At 39.7% G+C, this 20,750-nt stretch overlaps 1 protein-coding gene across 17 annotated transcripts in view; it reads left to right on the forward strand.

The window, feature by feature from the left end:
* PPFIBP2 (PPFIA binding protein 2) overlaps positions 1 to 20,750 on the forward strand; it is a 94,257-nt gene that overhangs the window by 54,855 nt on the left and 18,652 nt on the right. For 12 of the 17 annotated variants that reach the window (XM_030273415.4, XM_072929453.1, XM_072929455.1 and 9 more), the window contains 6 exons: positions 1,903 to 2,016; positions 10,065 to 10,196; positions 14,862 to 15,041; positions 16,444 to 16,536; positions 18,983 to 19,091; positions 20,478 to 20,510. In XM_030273415.4, the coding sequence (XP_030129275.4) occupies positions 1,903 to 2,016; positions 10,065 to 10,196; positions 14,862 to 15,041; positions 16,444 to 16,536; positions 18,983 to 19,091; positions 20,478 to 20,510 (661 nt within the window). Of the gene's footprint in view, positions 1 to 1,902; positions 2,017 to 4,690; positions 6,808 to 10,064; positions 10,197 to 14,861; positions 15,042 to 16,443; positions 16,537 to 18,982; positions 19,092 to 20,477; positions 20,511 to 20,750 lie in introns of those variants that run through there. The other 5 variants (XM_072929458.1, XM_030273418.4, XM_072929463.1 and 2 more) reach the window with 4 other exon arrangements.

Raw genomic sequence — 20,750 nt, forward strand, 5'->3', positions numbered from 1 at the left:
CTGGCCTCAGACTTTTAATCCTTTCTAACACTCCAATTTTAACTAAGTGCTCAATGCCCCTCGCTTTTACAGAAAATATATTACCTACAGGCTGAGTCTTGCAGGTGTTCCACTCCTAAAGCAAAATGGAATTGCCAGCCTAGCATAAACTGGGATTTGGTTCTGGGTGCAGCCTTCGGATTCCTTGAAGAATCTGGCAGATGTGATCCTGGACAGAGGGGAAAATATGAGCTCCAAGTGGCTGATGTGCCTCTCAGCCCAGCAGCTGGAACACCCAACACATGCTTCTAAAGCTGCTAAGCTTTCACTAAATTCCTTTGCAGGTCACATTTAACATGAAGAGGTTTCTTTCCAGGTTGAAGTGGTATTTAAACCTAACCTGAAGCTCTAAATAAAGCTGGTTTTCTTTCTCTGGAACTTGCATCACACTGAAGGAGAGAATTCAGTTTGCCCCTTCATTCCTTCTGACCTCACATGGGTTTTTTTTTTTTGTGTATCATCCCTCATTTAATGGGAACAAAACAAACTAGCCAAGCAAGAGATTTCCTTGCAGGGAGTTCTCCTGCCCCAGCTTGGATGTGTCCCCCTGCCATCTGCCTCCACCCACTCTTTCCAATCATCTCTCATCCTGAGTTCAGCTGTACTCTAAGCTACAGACAATTACTTCAACAGGAAAAAAAAAAAAATTTCTTTTTCTTTTTTTTTTTTTTTAATTTTTTTTCTGTGATTTTTTTTCCCAGGCATGCTTGGCATTATGTCAGCAGGTAAAAGAAATTCAGATATCTCCCTCCACAGCTTCCCTGAAGTGAACTCAATTGTTCATTGGGTTTTAGACATGCTGTGTAGTGGATGTATCTTAAAAGTTTCACTTCCACATACTGTACATTTTTTATTTTGTTTTATTAATAAAGGTGTTGCAAGATTGGATGTGAGAGCAGCTATAAGTTTTTGTTCATGCATTTTCTTCAAAACTGAGTTTAAACAACTTAGGCTCCTTAGTTTGTTTGTTTGTTTTAGATAATATTTTACTAGAATAATCAAGTTTTATATAAATAAATAGTCACAATGAATTAACAAGTATATGGTCTCCACTGGGTTTTTCCCCATATCTTTCTAACATCAAAACTTGGTGCAGTTTTTTCTGCTTTGCAAGTTTTGGGTTCAGCTGCTGGGCTTTTTGTATTGCACACTCACTTCTCTGTACCACCATTCCCACAGCTCTTTACCAGGATCGCTTACTGTTTTATTTCCTGGGGTTCATTGTCTGCATCTCCCTGCTTTTACTTTCATGTTTTGGCTTGCCAAAGCCTGGGATTCTTTGTTGGAATAGAACTTTGCCACAGCTAAAACTTGCCTTTTACTCATTGCATTCTTTATAGCTTCAGAACTCCTTATTGATTGAACTATCAATAAAGTTTTGTTCTTGTAAGGAGTAAAGTAATTAGTTGGGTTGGGAAGGAAGATTTTTCCTGCATATCTGTTTTAGGGAGTGAAATGCCAACAGCACCCGAAATAGCGATGCACGCTCCAAAACCACATAAAATATTTCCTCTGTTATTGTTTGCTCCTTTCCAATTTTCCAGACTTTTGCATGAAGGGACCCAGTCTACCTGCAGGTAGCATTCCACCTCTCCTTGAAATGTCCTTTCTTTTTTATATCAAAACAAAACAGTTGCAGGGGAGGGGAGATGAGAGGGCGGGGTTGCAGTGAAATAGAGGTAAGGCTACAAAACTTCTGCCTTGGTAGAGCAGGTTGCTGCAGTGCACAAGAATATTAAAACATTGAGAGCTTTAAAAGAGAACTTCTTGTCAAAACGTGCATTTGGATGTTATATGCATAAGGTAATTGAAACTTATTTACAGTCAGTTCAGTAGCACTTTGCTTCTCCTCTCAAATTACAGGTGAGTGTTCTCACAGACCAGGTGGAAGCTCAAGGAGAGAAAATCCGGGACTTAGAAATCTGTCTTGAGGGGCATCAGTTGAAGCTGAATGCTACAGAAGAAATGCTCCAACAGGTAAAAATCTGGATTGCAGACCTTCTCCAGAGGTGGGGTGAGCACACATGGTCAGCTTGTCTGCATGTGTGACTGCCTTTGGCAACAGGATAAAAGAGAGGAAGAAAAAAAGCTTCTTTTATTGTTCTCCTCCTGCTTTGCACTTTTTTTTTTTTTTCCTCAATAAATGTTTCTTTGTTTTCCTGTTGCAGAGAAGTTTTACGGGCTGGTTGCATAATGCTGTACGTGGCAGCTGTAAAATGAAACTATTTGTCTTATTTGAACTGTGCTTATTTGGACATGGCTGAGTAACTGGTTAGACAGGTTAAATGTATCTAATACATGTAGGAGTTATAGAATTAAGAGGTTTTATTTAAATGCCTTCTGTTTTTCTATGGCTTTGAAGTTGAACAAGCAGCAATTTGAAATTAATTACTGTATCAAGTTCTGTTCTATTTTCTTTTAACTTTGGAGCTTTCCCCTTATTTTGATATAAGAAAATCAGTATATAAAGAATTTTTTTTTATTTATTTCAGTCAACAGTTTCAGGCTGTGTGATTTAATTTTTGCTATTTGATGTTCTATGTTGAGGGAGCAGAGCAAATGGTAATTTAAATATGTCACAGAACTTGCTGGTCTGTTGATGCCAAAGTCCTTTCCCTGTCAATTTTCTGTTGTTACAGATGCAAATCACCCACTGTTAATGCAGTGCATAAGATACCAAAAATATATTTGAAACTGTAAATAAGCCTCAAAAATCTATGCCAGAATTTTTTTAGGATCGATACTGTTCTTGATGAGCTTAGTTCTTCACCACACACAAATACTTTGTGTTATAAATTTGCTATTTTAGTCCATGTGAGACAAGCCTTTTTATTAACTGATGGTAGCTTTAAATTATGATAAAGATCCTTGTGCACGTATATGTAAACAGCAGCAGTTTCTAAAAGATAAAATTATATCCTAAACATTTTAAATTATAATTCTCAGAGGTTCTTGAAAAAAAACTTCCATCTCACACAGTCCAAAATGCTTCCAGCTGGGCTGTATTCTGAGGGGACATCTTTAAAGAGGCAAACAGTGAGTGCATGTAGTTTTACAGTGGAAAACTGGAAGTGGAAGTCAAATTATTGAGTTATTACAGTGATTATTTAAGTTGTGAAAATCTGGTTTCAGGCTCCAGGAAGGCATTCACAACAGAGGGCAGAAGCTCCCTGCCCCAGTCTAAATCTAGACAGTTTTTCTGTGACTTCTGCTGAAACTGCTTATTCTTTCTCTGACTTAAAATGTTTTGCCAGATATGCTTCTGAGGAAACTGGGAACTTAAAGCCTTATTTACCAGAACACTGAGGCATCTGAAAATAGAATATAATGTTGCAGGAACATTGCCATTTTAGTGAAAATGGTTGCATCTGCTTGTCTGGCCTTAGGCACGTGCACGAATCGCTTACAAAGCTGATCCTAAGCTGCAAAAGGCTGTACCAAAGCTAAATAAGTGAGAGAATCTCCAGATATGTCTAAAATAAGCCTTAAATCTAAATTTTGGGATAACTTTGAGCAGCTGTAGTTGTTGCTTCTCCCAGTAGATAGTGGGATATGGGAAACCCAAGTTAGGTCTCTCAGCAGACAGAGAAGTTGTACATTTGTTCTCTCAGCAGAGGATCCTATTTAATATCATTTATTTTGAAGGTTCTCCATTCACCTTGTTGCAAATATTATCCCCTGTGGGGGATGAGTTGAGATTTGGGCAGAAGAGAATGACCTGATTGTGTGGTGATCATGACATTCATGCCAGATATGCGGCCAGTGGATGTTTCTGCAGATAATTTGTCAAAAGTAGAGTGAATGTGTGGCTTCAGGGGTTTCAATAGATAAATCAGTCAAGTTTTGGGGAGATTCAGGTTCAGATCTTCTCAGCCAGCAGCTGCTGCTGGTGTCCTGCTTTTCAGAATTACTTCTGTTACCCTCTTGAGATGGGATGTAGTGTAAATTCGGATTTATTTCATGGTTCTGCTTCCTTATTTACAATATATTGAACTTCACTGATTTTTTGTCTTTGTGAACTTAAGTCAGCTGCTTCCTCTAAGTGGAAAATGGAACAGTAAAGATAAAGCCCTGTCTTTTTAATTTCAAGAACTAGAGTGACTCATAATTAATTCTGTGCAAAAAATGCTTCAATAAAAAAATATGTAAACTTTGAGATAACCTAATGATGGTATCTGGAAGTTCCACAGCAGAAAGGGTATCTAATGCCACCCTACAAAGTAGTTTTTGCTGAATCTGTGCTAGCAGAGACTTGTCAGGGTGGGGTTACTGGCAAAAAAACCCTTCTGGCTTATGATTTATGCACCGTTGTTTTGAACCCTGCTACAAAGCGATCGTGGAACCACTTCTGAAATAGCAACTGAAATAAAAGTTATACAAATAACATAAAAAGTAGCTGTTCAGCATTTTGGGTGGGCATCTTGAATGTGGAGTAGCCGCAGCAGGGGAGAAGGGAAGAAAGATTCTCCTTCCACCCTTCTCCCTCCTCCCGACCGTGTTTGAGGCACTGATTTGAGTCTGTCATGCTCAGCAAACCTTCCCCTCCACGACTGCAAGAAAATTCACTTGGGATTTAGGAGGAAGGGGCTGGTTTTGTGATGGCTGAGTCAAACAGCTGACAGGAAAGGTCAAGGTGTGGCAGAAGGGCAATGGAGAGATGTGCTTTGACCTCAGTGTTTATGGAAGCACAGCCAAGGAAAATCCAGCTGAGCAGCATTTGAGCAATGAGAGGATCCCGTGTGAGAGATGCAGAGATGCCCTGGTGTGCACAGGTACAGATAATGTGATGTTTAAGGCATCAAACCCTACCTTTTACTTTTGTAAGGACACTTTTTCCACCATGGATTGTAATGAGGAAAAGCATTTTTCCACCTTGAAGGTGTCTGCGTTTTCTTCCTTCAAGAAAACAAAGCAGGCCTTTTCAAAACTCACAAAAGTCAATGGCAAAACTTTAATTCAGTCCTGAAGTATAATTCAGGTTTGGGCCAAGAAACAAGGTCATCCTCTATAGTAAATGCAACAGAAAATTTTCTGGAATATGGCTGGCAGCAAGACACAAGTTTAATTTCATGGAATTACCTTCCAGTGGGGTGTCTGTCCTGCTCCTGGATGTTTGAAGGACATGGAAAGGCTGGCCCATGTGAACAGCTGCCTGCCTTTCCCCTTGGCACATTGCAATGGAGATGTCCAGAAGTAAAATTAAAAAAAAACTTCCTACAGTTGTCCTAGGGAAACAATTTATGCTGTGACAACCCATTTCCAGTATATCAACTGCTTTAAATTGTAAAGTTACAGCCAATTTGAGAGAGCAATGATGTGAGTTTTTTTGTTTGTTTGTTTTTTGGTTTTCTTTTTGGGAAGAGAGTGGACCTTGAGGGAATCTCCTATCAACATGCTGTGGAATTGGAAAGCAGAAGCAATTTCTGTTCCCTAAAGTTGCCTAAACTGTCCCATAAAATAGAGTACCAGCCATGCCTGATGTGTACATATCGGTGCTGTGGAATCTGTGCTGTCAGGCTTGGCAGCTGTGTCATGTCCATCTGACAAGTGAACTTCTGCACGCACAGATTTCACCTCCACGGTGTCTATGTGTGCATTTTTTGGTAATTGTCATGAGTAAATCTCTAGTTTGTTACCTCTTTGCTATTCCAGAGCTGCATTTTATTTGGTTAACAGATAGCAATTTCCACTGGAGCTCTCTGGCATAAGGGGCAGCAGTTTGCTTAGCCAAGGACATTTCTGGTCTGGGTGGCAGGGTCTTTCCAGTCAAATCCTAGATGTGGTCTGACCATGTCCTTCTGCCTTCCAAATAATTCCTGACACAATCTAGGGGACTCTGATTGGATAGTTTTGCTGTGTGAACACGATTGTGCCTTCAATCAAGTGAATTCTCTTAAAAAGCACAAAGGACTTGGGTTTAGGATTGTTTGTGCCTTAAAAAAAAAAAATACACATAAAAACTGAAATGCTTGGGTGTAAAGAGGAGTGGATCTCTGTTCTGGTGTCAGTTTATGGCCCACTTCTGTCTGAGTGCAAGGGCCAGAGGAAAGTGTGCCAGACAGTAGAGAACCTTTTTAAAAACTGCATTACAAGCATCAAAGTAGGAACTTGAATCCAACACCATTCAGTGTGTACCTGCTCTGGTTTTGCAGCTGTCTCATGCTCAGGGGAGCCAGAATCCTGCCTTGGTTGCAGGGTATAAATCTGGTGTGTATCTGTTTGCTCCTCAGGAACTTTGCTGGCTGGCAAAGACCATTCCTTCAACTTTCAGTTGCCTGAGTTATCTGATCTTAGATGAATTTCAGCACTTGTTTATAGCATGCAGGAGCTTCTTGCCAGCAGCTGGCTTAGTGCTTCAGATTTTGAAGTGTGCTCTGTGCTGCTCTGGTTGAGCTCTAAGGATTTCAGAGCGTGCTCTCAAGCTGTGCAGCTTTATTTCTCCAGGTGAGCACACCACTTTGCTCTTTTGGAGTTAACGTGGGCAGGAATCTGCTCCTCAGGCAGATCCAAGGGCTGGTCAAGTTGGCAGGGCTATGGGAAGCTCTGTCCTTTCCCTGCCTTAACCATATAATGGGCAAATGATGAATTGGAGGGCTGTAATTCCCTGCCTGCTACTGCCTTGCACCATTTCATGGTGATTGCACACGTACATGGCTCTCAGCTGTGCTTCCAGCTAAGCAAATATCTTATTTCTGCCACAGCTGACACACAGCACTTGAGAAGTGCAGTTCTCATTAGGGGGGCTTCTGGCTGCATTTTGCTTCCCAGGTAGGTAGCTTGGTCTGTCTGTCTCTCTCAAGGTTTTTAATAAGGGTGAAAAGTGAGGGATTTTTCAAATACTGTATTTTGTGTGGTGCACAAGTGCAAAATGGGATCTTTGGCTGTTTTTTTTTTCCCCCTCCTCACTTGACTAAAATCTCATTTATGGTTTCTCAATCAGTGTATGGCATGATTGTTTCTTCTGTTTTGTGGAGAGCTAAATATCCTGGAATTTTCTGTGCTTGCAGCTGAGAGCTAAAAAATTGTCATATCCTCTTTTCAAGCTATTTTTGTCATGTTATATTTATAAACTCTTTTATAAGGATTGTATATTTCCAAGACACCTAAATGTGAGATTGAGATATACAGCATGGGCTACAGCTTCATTGGGAATACTGGAAAAGTTAAGTACTTTAGAAATATACAGTGTGAGTTTTAAAAAGAGTGCTGTGTTTGGAAATAGTTTGCTACTCTTTGCTCTGTCTGGTACACATATATCATCACTTCTGCATGCCTCCTCAATTTTTAAAGTTAAAAGTTGAGTTTAGAAAGAACTCATTTAAGAAGGTAAATTAAACTTACATAGTATAATGCATAGTACATTTTAAAACTAAAAACAAGTATCTTGTTTCTGAAGAAGACTCCCTAGGATATGTTCTGTATCTGTTCTGTTTTTCAGCTAAGATCCTCCTAAAGCTGCTACAGCCTAAATTGCCATTTTGCCTGTTTTATATTATCCTTTTTTGCTTTCAAACCAATAACAGAAATTTGTATTTTCTTTTCTTACAATTGCATATTTATTCTGGCTGAATTCAAGTTGCATCATACCGCTGCAATACACTATAATTTCTCTGTAACAAAATGGTTCACATTCTTAATGAGCTGTTCGCTGCGAGCATCTGCTTGAAGATGAAAATAATTGCTTCCAGATGTTCCCATTTCAAGAGGAGACATTTACTTTAAACGGCACTAGCTTTCAAAGCACAAGTTGTGTCCTCTGGATGCAAGAGGAATTGTCAGCTGTTTTAAATCACTGGAGCTCCATTGAAAACAAACTAGGGGTAGTTAGCTGGTTTGCCTATTTTAAGTCACGAGATTTATGCCAGTTTACTCCAGCTGAGAATCTGATTCCCCAGTGTCAGAGCAAATGGTAAAATGTTGTTTGAGCTGCTTTAAAAGCAAAGCAAACCCAAGCAGCTGCCTTCCTGCTCTCCTGGACCAGGTAGTGCCTCCACGTTCACACAGGGCTCCTGAACTTGGGCAGAGAGGAGTGAGTGTGGATTGCTCTGCACAACAAAGGGTAATTTAGGGGTCTGTAGGAAAAATAAGAAGTAATGCCAGATGGTTCACTCAAAGGACAGATCTTTTGTTTAAAATCCCTAGAGGGATGCTGTGGCTCCTTGCCTTATTAAGAAATATTCCTCCCGTATCATGGAATACCATATCAGTGCCCAAAAAAATTCTAAATGTTGTTTTAGCTCAAAAGTTAATAGAGTCTGTCCATGGGGGCAGAGTTGCCTCATCTTGCTCTTCTTTCTGATGTTCAGTGGCTTTATTTCGTATCGAAGCTCCCATTTTTAACTCTGCCTTGACCTGCAGCAGTCTGCTATCTTAACAGCTGTGCAGGCTGTTCCAGTCTGGACTGGGATGTGCCTCTAAAACTCCTGCAAATTAGTGTTATTCTGGAAGACAGAGGAGTTATTTGTAATTATAATTGTAATTTGTAATCACCTGTGTAGAAAGCAGCTCCTCCTGGGATTTCATTAAGTGACCGTCTCTTAGAATGCTTCAATTAGAAAAAGTCAGTGCAATATCTTTTCCTGATTAGTGCTTGATTTATTTCATTCAGAGAAGACAAAGAAAAGAAAAAAAAAAGTCAAAAACATGAGGCTACATTTCTGTTTATTTTCCCATCCATCCACAAATATCATTGCCAATGTCAGCAGGAATGGGCATGGCATTGGGAATAGTGGGTGGCTTAGATAATTGGTGTTGCAATACAGATGAGAGTTTACTGCTATTTTTAATTTGTGCAATATTCCCCACCAGACTAAAATAACTTACATGTAGAGCAGATTTTGAAATAAACTTTAATTCTGTAATCTTTGAAGTAACCTTTGTGGATTCTCCAAGCCATGGTTTATAGTGTACTGTACAGTCTGGGGCAGAGGAAGAGATGAGAAAAGGCTGCTGGACATGGTGATTTCAGATCCTTTAATAACATCAGCACAGATCCAGATTAACTGTGGCAACTTCAGTTAAATCACTGCCATGTAACTCAAAGCACAGTCTGCTGTGATTCCTCAGTGTGATTCATGTGATCAACACACTAATGGGATTTATGAATTATCATAAAATCCTTTAACCATTTGGAAGCCTACATTCTTTCATTAAAAATCCATTTGGAGCTTGGAAAACTAAGTATGAATTTTTCAGTAAAGCTTAAAGTCCTGATGGGACTTTTTTATTTTTGAAAATGGAGGTGAGAGAGGCATTTGATGTATGTAATACTCTCGGTTAAATTTTGGATGGTTTCTTGCCTTGGCTTTCCTGAAAAATGAAATAATCAATGAAGGTGTGAATGTTGACCATTCTCCAAACACACTGATAGCACTCCATCCACAGCATGTCTGCTCTGCAATCTGCAAAACAAACCTGGGGCACACAAGCAAAAGCCATGACCAGATGTTTCTCCTGTACACTCTTTCTTAGTTTAGACACTGCCTTTTAGACTCCATTCAGGACATTTCTTTCACTGCAGTTCCCTCCACACTGTGCAGCTCTCAAAAGCCATCCAATACTACATGGTGTAAGTTACTATTTGTTGGTGTAGAGGTGTTGCTTGCCTCTGCTACTCAATTTGGGTTAAGGTGCTCATTCTGCAATACGTCCTTTATGGGAAACCACGTGACAAGAAGGTCTGCAGGGTAATCCTAAAGAATAACTTTGGCTGATGAGTGTTTTAGGAAGACGCCAACTCTTTTGTAATGCACCATTATGTAGGTTTAGTTTTGTTCAGCCTCAGTATTGTTTTTGATTTCATGTCTAGCCCAGGGATTAACTTTACCACACATTTGTTTGAAATAAGGAGTGGGGACACGATGGTTTGGTGATTAACACAGAACATTTAGGTGAAAATAACTGCAGCACTTGAGAAACACACTGAGGTTCGTACTGAGGCTTTAATATGGGCCTGCAAGAATACACATGGCAGTCTATCAGTGCTCACATAAATAACTGGGGGAATTGTTCTGCTTTGCTCTCAGGAGCTGCTAAGTCGCACATCGCTCGAGACTCAGAAATTAGATCTGATGGCTGAAGTCTCAGACCTGAAGATTAAGCTGGTTGGGATGGAAAAGGAGCAGAGTGAATATGAAGAGAAACAGAACAAAGCTGAGGTGAGTTTCTTTCATTAGTTGTTTTTTTGGGGTTTTTTTTTCCATGTCACACACCTGAGCTTTTGGGCTGAAAGCAGCAGGGAATAGGATTTCCCATGCCTGCAGCACAGCCCATATCACCAATCCTGTGAATTCAGTGAGGAGTAGGATTAGGCATTTTCAGCATGCAGTTTCTTTTCCTTCCTCTCTCTCATCATACTTCAGAGGTTGCTGTTTGGCTTTCATGGCAGAGTCCCCTCCAGAAGCATTTATTACAGTGGGTGTTCCCTTAACCCTTTCCTTTTCCTGGGAGCTGGACTGGCATGGCTGTGCCAGGCCTACCAGAGCTCTCTCCTCATTTTTGTGGCAGAAAAGACTGTCAGCTCAGTAGTGTCAGGGGTGCCACAAGCACTGAGATCAGGAATTTTAATGTATTTTGAATGGCACATGGGAGGAGATTTGCCTTAAATGTGTCTTTCCCCTTGTGGCTACATAATAAATAGTGAAAAAAAAAAATCATGGGTTGGATGCTGTTCCAATTACTCCCTTTCAGATGTGGAGAGTTCTGGACATCAAAGGAGCTTTGGGTTTTGCTGTATTGGTTAAGAAAGAGAGCATGAAACAGGGAATTCATCTGAGCAACATCCATATCATGGTGGTGAGCAGCAGGTGGGAGCTGGGAAAGAAAGCAATCGTGGAAGAGACAAATTCTTACAAATTGCCATGTGTTGCTCTACTCAGTGGTCCTGTAAGGGGACCTGCTAGCAGGAGAGGACTGCCTGGAAAGAGAGGGTTGCTGAGTCTGAGATTTATACATTGCTGACTGGGAGGGAAAAAAAAAAAAAAAAGCCCACACCCAAACTTTGTTCCATATTGACTTAGGAGGATTTGAAGTCCAGGCAGAATTAGGAGCTGTTTGCTCTCCATAACTCTGCCAGTGGAATAGGTGATAACTATGCATCAGTACTTTGCCTGCAGTGACGTAGCTCATTTGGGGTGTGTTTGCTTTCAACTTATTTATTCTCTGAAGTTTTGTTTAGAGATTCAAAGATAACGTAAAGAGAACAATTTCTGGCAGAGCTTACAAGCCAGAGAGGCACCAGCTGCTGTTTTTACCACCTGTGGCCCTTCTTGTGCTCTTTCAGGCATAATTGCCAGTGCCTTGTGTACAGAAAGGGCCTGAGCACTCTCAAGCTACCTGAAAATCTGAACAGGTCTGAGCAGCATCTGATGGCTACAGATGGCAGCTTGCTCCCAGCTCCTTCCATAAGAGTGGAATACAGGGCTCAGGATGCCTAAATTATTGCAGGGCATGCACAGCCAGCCTGGCTCCTGGAAAGCAGCTGAGATTTTTGGGTGCATTTTTATGGACAGGACTGGTCCTGTGAGCTGGGAAATTCTGCTGCTTGCTGCAGTGAGGTTTGTGCCCCCTTGGGTGGAAAAGTTGAGCTTTACCAGCCTGGATGCCTTTATGGCGTTGCAAAGCGATAGGACACGTTCTGCTGAGATGGAAAAAAGGATTCTAATCTGATGGAAAAGTTGAGAATCGTTGAGCGTGTGCTGAATTATTAACTACCCCAAGGTGTGATTAGGTTTCTGGCATGTTGGAAGTTGCAAACCTTTGTGTGTGGCAAAGCAAAGTGTGTGTTGTAAGGAAAGATATGGGACACAAACAGCAGCATTTTTGGTTTGCTCGTTGAGTGATTTGTGTATCTGTTTGAGATTCTCCTGAATAAGCATTAATCCTGTTTATCAGGAGTTGCTTTCAATCAAATTAGATGCTTAGTTGAATTCTAATGCTTTAACCCTATTGCTGCTCCTTTTCCTGTAAATTATACTAATTTTTCAATACAGACATGATTTCAAACATCAGAATGAAATTTATTGGTGTTCTTTACATTATTAGACTACAGCTGCTTAAATTTGGTAATATTTTGAGTGTTTTCCTGAACTCTTTGCCTCCACTGCTCAACTACATCTTTCTAATGAAGAAACCACTTTGATAAAAACAGTCTACTTGTAGTTTGCTCTTGGTTTTGGCATCCAGTAGTTAAACAATTTTAAACATCTTGTTCAGATACTTCATGGTTGACCCTGCTATTTCTAAATATAATAATGGGGCTTAAAAGGTTTAAAATTAAATGTGGCGTTTCAGGACCATTCCACTCAACCATGTTTTCTCTCTATTCTAATTTTGTGTTGGCTTATTTCACAGCAGCTGTTTCCAGTCACGTAGAATTTATCTATAGAATTATTTTTCTGATTGGGCTGGGAGGAAAGAAAGCAAATTAAAAAAAACATCCTTTTAAATATGATTTTTAATGTGTAAGATTGGTTTCAATTTATCTTGTGCAGCTGTCATTTAGGTTTGGTTTTAGTGAGCAGTAAAGAGTTTATCAAGCATCTCTAACCTCCTCTCAGAGGTATCGATTTCACACTGAATGCCACTTGTCTCTGGCTCTTCAAAAGTACATACTAAATATAAAGTGCCATTTATTTATGTATATTACAGATGGACCAGGAGCATAGCTGCTTGTACATGGGCTATCTCACTCCTGGCTTTGTCACTTTAATTCCTTTTCTGGGGAATAAATCCTACTTCTGACACAGTAATGCTATGAAGGTTTCTGGACTCTCACCTGAAGGGGTTGTGTAGATTTTCTCTTACCTGAGGAGCCTCAGAAATTTTGAAAATGTTTTTTTCTTAATGTAGCAAGGTATGAGGAAGCAGCATTGTCATAAGATTTATGGCTGCCCAGATGTCTGCTCTACCTGAATGTGGACAAAAGAGACTTTCTGTCTGTCCTGCTTCTTCCTTTTGTAGCGTGGGATAAGTCTGTGGGTCTGGCTGTAAGCTGCTGGCAAGTATTTTGTGGCTCTTGTAACTTCTGAATTAAATATCTAGTGCAAAGCTACTTGCAATTCCAAAGAAACCTGAGTCAGTGAGGCACTGACTCCCTCTGGGGAGTCTGGTGTGCTGTCTCATCTGAATCAAGGTGTTGTAGTTAGTGTTAATGAATGTTCATGCTGGGAAAGAACCTCAAAAAGGCCTGTTCTACCTTGAAACTGGAAAAAATTGCAAAGGCTCAAGCTGGAGTTCCACTGGGATAAGGGTTTCTGTCGTTTCTGTTCCATCAAGTTGGCCCTGTGGGGTCTGTGGATGTTTCCCTTTCCCCTTTTTTAATAAGAAAATTAGAGGATTTTAATAAGGCAAGAGGATTGCAAGGCAGCAGCATCCAGAACCTGGTGTGGGTTAACAGAGCTCTTGCCAAAGAGGAGCACAGACCAAGCCTTGGAGCTAAAAGAGAGCGAGGGAGATGGATGTGAGTGTCCTGCCAGCTCCCATGCTCAGCTGGTGCTGCTCTAGGAGGTACCTGATTGTGGAGAGGATGGTAAAAAACCAAATCTAATCCTTGTCTATGTCCATTAAAGGTTTACTGGGTGAAAGAGGATGAGCATCAGACACTGTGATCCTAATTGAGCATAATATGTATAAAGTAAAATGGCTTTGTTGAATTTCATCTTAAACAGTGAGCTAGAAAAATGTGTGAAACTCTTCTGTGTGAGTTAGGGGAATCTCTGTGAATGTTTAAAATTGCCTGTGAATGCTCTTATTGCCCTGTCCTTGCTATACCCTAGCTCTAAGACTCCTCATTTTACTGCAGAGTTGAGGTTACAGGAGGATTGTTGAGGCAACTCTAATGAAGAAAATAATTTAAAAATTATTTGCCATGTCCTCTGTTGTTCTGTCCACCAAAATCTTTTTCTGTCCTTTGAAAGATGGATTAAACTCCTCAAATTTGTTCCACTTGAGAAGATTGAGAAACCACAAAACTTACGTTATTAGTGTCCATGAAAGCTAAGAGAAAAGCACTTCAGACTCTTAATACCTGAAAAAATACTCAGTGCTATTTGCTACAGAGTTGGGGAATTTAAGTGAAATATCTTATGGATTTTTATACTTGACTTTGGTTTGCTTTCTAAGCTGGATTTTTTGGTGTGTGTATCACTGATACACGCACATCCAAGAAGCTGACCAGCAAACCGGTGCACTTTAAAATAATGACTTTTTCTTCTGTGTTATCCTCCTGATTTCTCCTGCATCTGTTGCTTAACTCCTCCTCCACGCTGAGATCCTGCCCAGACAGAGAGGTAATGGAGTTATTTTTCTGCCCCATGCTAGAGCTGGAAAACAGAATTGTTTTGTTAGTGAATTCTGTGTATAAATTATGAAAGAGTAGGCTATGGCCCCAGCTGAGCACTTTGCAGTTTCTTCCTACTGGATGATTTGGAAGTGCAAATGAATGCAATCAACTCCCATTTCAGCAAAAGTGTGCCTGTGAGCCAGCATATTAAAATATGTTCCAAATGATCCCTCACATGACTGTATGACTGTAAAACTTTCCAAAAAAAGTTTCTGATCTTAACTTCAGAGTCAGAATCATGAATTGGTATGGAATGTAGGTTCTGTTCCATGTAAACTGTGGCTTTGTGCAATACTCATTTACATCTACTTTATCAGAAAGGAAACACATCACCTGTCTCTTTTTAGTTTGCCTTTGATGTGCTTCACCTAGTTCTTTGTGCTACAACTGTAGAAATATGTTCTTTGCATCATTTTTTTCCTCACCTGTCTTTTCTTTTTGTCTTTTTTTTTTTTTTCTCCCTTTCCTCCCATGTTTTCAGTCAGTAGTGAACCTGATCAGTGACCTACAGGAGCAGATGTGTAGACTGCAGCTGGAAATTAATAGTAGAATCCAAGAAAGAAAGTCTCAAGATAGGAAAGCAGACTTGACCCCTAATGGTCCTCAATCTGGTGCAAGATCAGTAGAGACTCTGGGCCAGAAGAATTGCTCTCAGTGTGAAGTATGACAAGCTCCCTTTGGCAGAAGCCTCTGTATTACCTCTTCTCTCTCTCACAGAAACTAAATTCCACTAACCAGAGCTGCCTTGGGAATGTTTTGGCATTAATCTTTGTGGCTTTCATTAGCAAAGAGTGAGAGTGCCATAAAAAATGACCAGAAAAAAAAAAATCTCACCCCAGACTCTTCGCCCCAGTTACTGGGACAAATTTGGTCTCCATTGATGGCTGTCTACTGAAGTACAGAAATCTGTAAAACCCAATTGCCCCTTTCAGATTTTTCACAGTTTCCATTTCACTTTTAAGTCTGCAGCGCTGGTGGGGTGTGGGTTTTTTGGATTTGGGAGATGAGATTTGTCTGATGTGCAGCATGTTTTGGCATGGTTTGGTAGTTTGCTACATTTCCTCGTGATGATGCCACCCCAGCTGTGCTTGATGGTGTGGCCTAACCAGTCCTCTGAACACAGATTATATTGATTCCTGGATATCTTAAAAGCTTAACACAGGTATAAAATAATTTCAGCTAAGAATCTCTTTTTTCTATTGAAAAGAGCCATAATAAAAATAATCTGCTGGTACTTTTAAAATAGCAAATCCAACACGGTTTTGTTTATTCCCTGATATTAGCAGGTACCAGAATTTACATAACAAATCTTGGTTGTATTTGATCAAAAATGTGTCACATGGAAAAACAAAAGCTGCTTTGCATAAATGGCTTCTTATCACTGAAGAAGGAATGATACTGGTATGCCTAGAAAAAAACATTTTAATACTTGATTTCAAATCAGATTATTTCCACATCTCTTCAGTTAAAATTTGCATGCCCAGAACTCATAAGTAACCTGCTTGTATTGTGAGGGAATTTTTCAGTAATTTCTCTCATAGGTTTATATTATAAAAATAACTATCCTGTGTGTTACACCTATTTTGAAAATAGTGCTCTTGTTTCTGGGTTTGTTTTTGTGCAGACCTGCTTAATGGACTATTAAAACTGCAGGCTGCAGGTTGGAGAAATAATCTGAGAGTCAAATCTGGGAGCCATTCCTAATAAATCTTAATGTAATCCAAGATGTTAGTGTGGTACTTAATGTATATACTGAACAGGAGTCCAAAATTGGGTTACTCATTCAAACTTTTCCTTTCCTTAGTTCATTTTAAGACATTTTGTCTTGTCAGAGCCCCATCAAGGATTTAATAATATTGTCCTTTAGAATGAGCAAGATACAACTCTATCAAGGAGTGGGAGAAGGGGCATTTAAGCGACAGCTTCTTAGAGCAGGTCACAGTTTTTAGTGTGGCAGTTTAATGTTGAATACTGTGTGGTTCATGCATGATCTGTAATTCAGACTGGGAAAAATTAATATCTGCCAGGAAAACCTTACCTTTAATTTCCTTCTTCCTCTGCAGGGTTTGTTACAGGAACTCAGACACCTCAAAATTAAAGTGGAAGAACTGGAAAATGAAAGAAATCAGTATGAGTGGAAATTGAAAGCAACTAAAGTAAGCACAATCCCTGGTATTTTTAATGACAGGCTTCTATCAGCTGGGAAGAGATATGCTCCATTTGTCATCAATATTTACTTTTCTGACATTTACCTTGTGGCAGGGTAGCTATGAATTCAAGTTGTCTTTAACCATTTTTGGTATAAATATCTTGGTTTGAAGGTGGTGTAGCTTTCTTTGTGCCTTTTGCTCCCTCCATGCAGTTTTCAGTCTGGTACTTCTTGCAATTCTTATTTTAGGAAACCACAAAAGGCATTTTGACTTGCAAAGAGCTGCTCAGGGTAAAGGCCTCTTTGAAGGCTTCCTGGCCTTGATTTGGTGACAGGACTCTGGGATTTACTTTCCAGCCTGAGGAGACATGCAAAGTTTGTTGGGTGTTTGCTTACTATGGAATTTGTTTTCATAGACATTAAGCCCAAAATACACCATTAGATCATCTGCTTTGACTTTGTGTATATCACGCTGCGTGGCTGCCTTACACTTTTGTTGACCTTAAGTCCTGCAAAGCTGTTGGATCATAATCTGGAGAAACCTGGCATGTCAAACATTTAATAATTTTCCCCAGCAATTAATTTTTCTACTGGAACATTCTCACTGTTATTTCTAGCTTGAATTTTTAGCCCTTTTCTACTGGATTAAAAAGCACCATACAATTTTTCCTTCTTGTGCTGCAATCACATCTTCTTTCATTTGTGTAATAATCCCTGTTGATGTGAGTGACTGACTCTTGACTTGTGGTTGAATCTTGGAGAAACATTTCAAATTATTAAACTGAATTTTCTATTTAATGCTTGATAGCTTGATCCAGACATGACAAACAGCTATTATTTGTATTAGCATTTCTTTCTTTTGAGAATTCTTGGATGAATAAGAGAATGTTGCTGTCATGTCTTTTTTTCTCATTAAGATAATAGTTCTTCAATCCATGAAAATGTTTTCTCTGACGTTGTGGAGATGAACAGTCTTTGGGAAAATATTTTCTCAAGCAGTGTGTGGCCAGCTGCCAAGACAGATAGAAATTATGGAAAATGTAGGAGCAGAAGGAGAATAGTAAAGAAGAATCATAAAACCCACTGAGGGAAAGAAGATGCCAGACTGGAAAGGAAGAGAAAAGTACAAGGAAAGAGAGAGGAAGCAGAAAAGCAATCAGAGATGACAGGAATTAGGCATTAAGTGAAAAAAAGAGCTTTTAAAAGAGCTCTGAGATTGAGTAGACCAGGGGAGGAGGCAAATCCAGATCTGATATTAAGAGGTCTGCAAGCTTTTGTCTTCCTGTTGTTCCAGCTTCTTAGATGAGAAATTGGAATATATCCATGGCTTGATATAAAAAGCATATTAGTCAGAGGGAAGCATAGGAGCCCTTCAGAGATGCAACAAGGCAGATTATTCTATTCCACGTGGAATTTTAGGCAGAGCAGTGATGCTACCCTGCAATCCAGCTGCTTGCTTCCTGGTGAAAATAAGTTTGTGTGTTAATTAATCCATGCTTCTCTCTGTTTGGTGGTTTGCATCTTTCCTGCTTTATTTTAATATTTTGAGAAACTGGTCAAATTATTTTTTTATTCAATATTCAATAATTTTTTATTCAATTCAATAATTTTTTTGTCCTTTTTCTTTGCTTTTTTCCTCCCTTTTTATCCACTTTTTTTTTTTTTTTCCTTCATCTGCAAGGAGGCTTGGTGTGCTTTTACAGGCGAAATGCAGAATGTTGACACACAGAGGCTTTGAGACCTCTGAAGAAAATCTTATCAAACTGCTGCCTTACTAAAATATGCTGCTAGCAGTTTTTCTCATAAATATAAAAAACTGATTAGAATCACTGCATTTCAAGCTGAAAAATCACAGAATTCTTCTTCCTCTGAGTTGTTGAGTTTTTTCATGTGAGATTTTCTATCCAAATCTAGTGGCAGCCCTAAATCTCCAGTAAATGTATGCTATTCTGTTGCATGTGTGTGGTGGTTTTCCAGGCCATGCTTTCCTTCTATCCTATTTGCTGTTTTGATTAAAAAAACAGTTTTGTCATCTTTCTGAGAAGGCTCAGCATTAATAGATTCTCAGTTATACTAAATAATAGCAATTAGGATTAAAAAAAAACAGTATGTGTTTAAAAATGCTTTGATATCTTTTAGAGGCCTTCATTAAAAGTTTGAGTTCCTTCTAATAATATTAATTGTCATTATTATTATTATTATGTGACTAAGTTTATGGCATTGAGAGCTTTCCAGAGTTTCCTTACCTACATAAATGCCTGGAAAGCATTGTCTGCCCTCTCCAAGAGCTAATTGCATCAGGAAGAATTAGCTTCTCTTATAACAGTAGCAGCATAAATATGTATTATTGTCCTTGTGTTTGTGAAATATCCTGAGCTCGATCACAGCCTCACTGGGCTGGGACAGACTCACAGGTGGGGAAGTTATTCTGACTTTGCTGTGCTGTTTTCCAGGCTGAGATAGCCCAGCTCCAGGAGCAGCTGGCTCTCAAGGATGCAGAGATAGAACGCTTGCAAAGTCAGCTCTCCAGGACCTCCTCGTACACTGAAGTGGCAGAAAGAGGTAAGAGGAGGGGAAACAAAATTAAAAATTCAGTTTTAAGTTTGCTTTGGTAGCAGCTTGCAAAGATATACAAAGTAATACAAGAATGGAGTTAAAATTTATTATGGGAGGAAAAGTAGTGTCAATTCATTTTGTGTTCTGGTCAAGTAAGAGGCCTTTAATGTGTGAAACTCTATTCCAGTCTAGAGTCAGCACAAATTTAAATAAGCATCCTCAGGGCCCTGAAACAGCTTCTGTTGGTGTTTTATTTATAATTGCAAAGACTCATTGTAGTGCAATGGGAATTTATTTTTCAGGTACACCTTGAAAATTTCTCTGAAAAAATCTTTACAGTTTCTGGTTTTTAGGGGGGAAAAAAGAGTCACAGTTGTAGCTAAACCAAATATTTCTATGTCCAAAAATGCTAAAAGAGTCATTGTTTCCTTTCTTCGTAGCTGTGTCTTATTCAAGCTCCCTGTCCCATGAAAGTTTGGACTGATTTAGAGGTCTCTGATACTGCAGGTTTCTGTTTGTTTCTCTTGACAGAGGTCAATGGCAAACAAACCAGTTTGTTCAACCTTTGGTCTCAACCAGTGGTGGACAGACAGTTCTCTGAAATATTCACTCCCTGGGGCTCCTGCCAGCTGCTGGGCCAGGAGAATATGGAATTAGGGACCTTTTTCCTTCTCCGCAGCACCAACGCTCAGCCCTGCAGGAGGATTTGTGTGCAGTTTAGCACAGGGCACCAGCTTTGCTGCTCTGACAGATTCTCTGGGGGCCAACTGAGGCTTCCCAAGGCTGGGATGTGCATTTCCATGTGCTGGGCTTCCCTCTTCCCAGGGCTTCCCAAGAGCTTCCTCTGGTTCATTCCAACAAAGTGACTTAACATCTCCTCGTGGTGATCTCGCTCAGCTGCAGAGCTTGTGCATGTAGAGAGCTGCATGTCTAACCAGAAAATTAGTTTGTCTAACAGCAGTGCTTGGTAGAGGAACCCTTCTACTAATAGAATTATGTATTTTCTGTGAGATTCCCAAATAATTTGTGGTATTTCAAAGGGAAAGATAGTGGTATGACAGTAAATCTAGAGCTCAGCAGCATTCAGCTTGTAGAAATGTGGTGAAACTGTCCTTGATTCCAGTGGCAGAAGAATCAAACCCTCTACAAAATCCATCAAGGAAAGCACTTAGACTGTATTTCAACGGAAACAGTAACAATCCTCCTGAAAGCAAACCAAAAAAAAAATTATTGATTTACCAGAATTTTAGGTGGTCTTCTCAAATAAAGTTGAAAAATGATGTGAATGTATTTGTAGTCTGCTAGAATGCATATCCTAATTAAATTGCAAGATTGATCTAATATGTGCTTTTTCTGCATACTTTATTTGACTCTCACCACTTACCATCGTAGAGGAAGTTTATAGGAGAAGGCTAAAAGAAAAACGTAAGCCTGGCAATTCCCTTTTGGCTTTATCTCACTGCTCCTTTCAAACCAGTGTTAACGCAGATGCCTTCTGCAGCAATAATAATTCCATGTTTGTTTAGATTTGGCTGTCTAATTGTAACACACACGAGACACTGCTTTCACTGCTTGCAGCAAGCAGACAGCTCCTTTCCCTGCTCAGTGAAATTTTACTGCAGAAATGAAGGTCAGAGGTTCACAAATCAAATGTTGGACTTCAAA

The sequence above is a fragment of the Taeniopygia guttata genome, chromosome 5 (assembly GCF_048771995.1).
Source record: "Taeniopygia guttata chromosome 5, bTaeGut7.mat, whole genome shotgun sequence".
Taxonomy (NCBI): Eukaryota; Metazoa; Chordata; class Aves; order Passeriformes; family Estrildidae; genus Taeniopygia; species Taeniopygia guttata.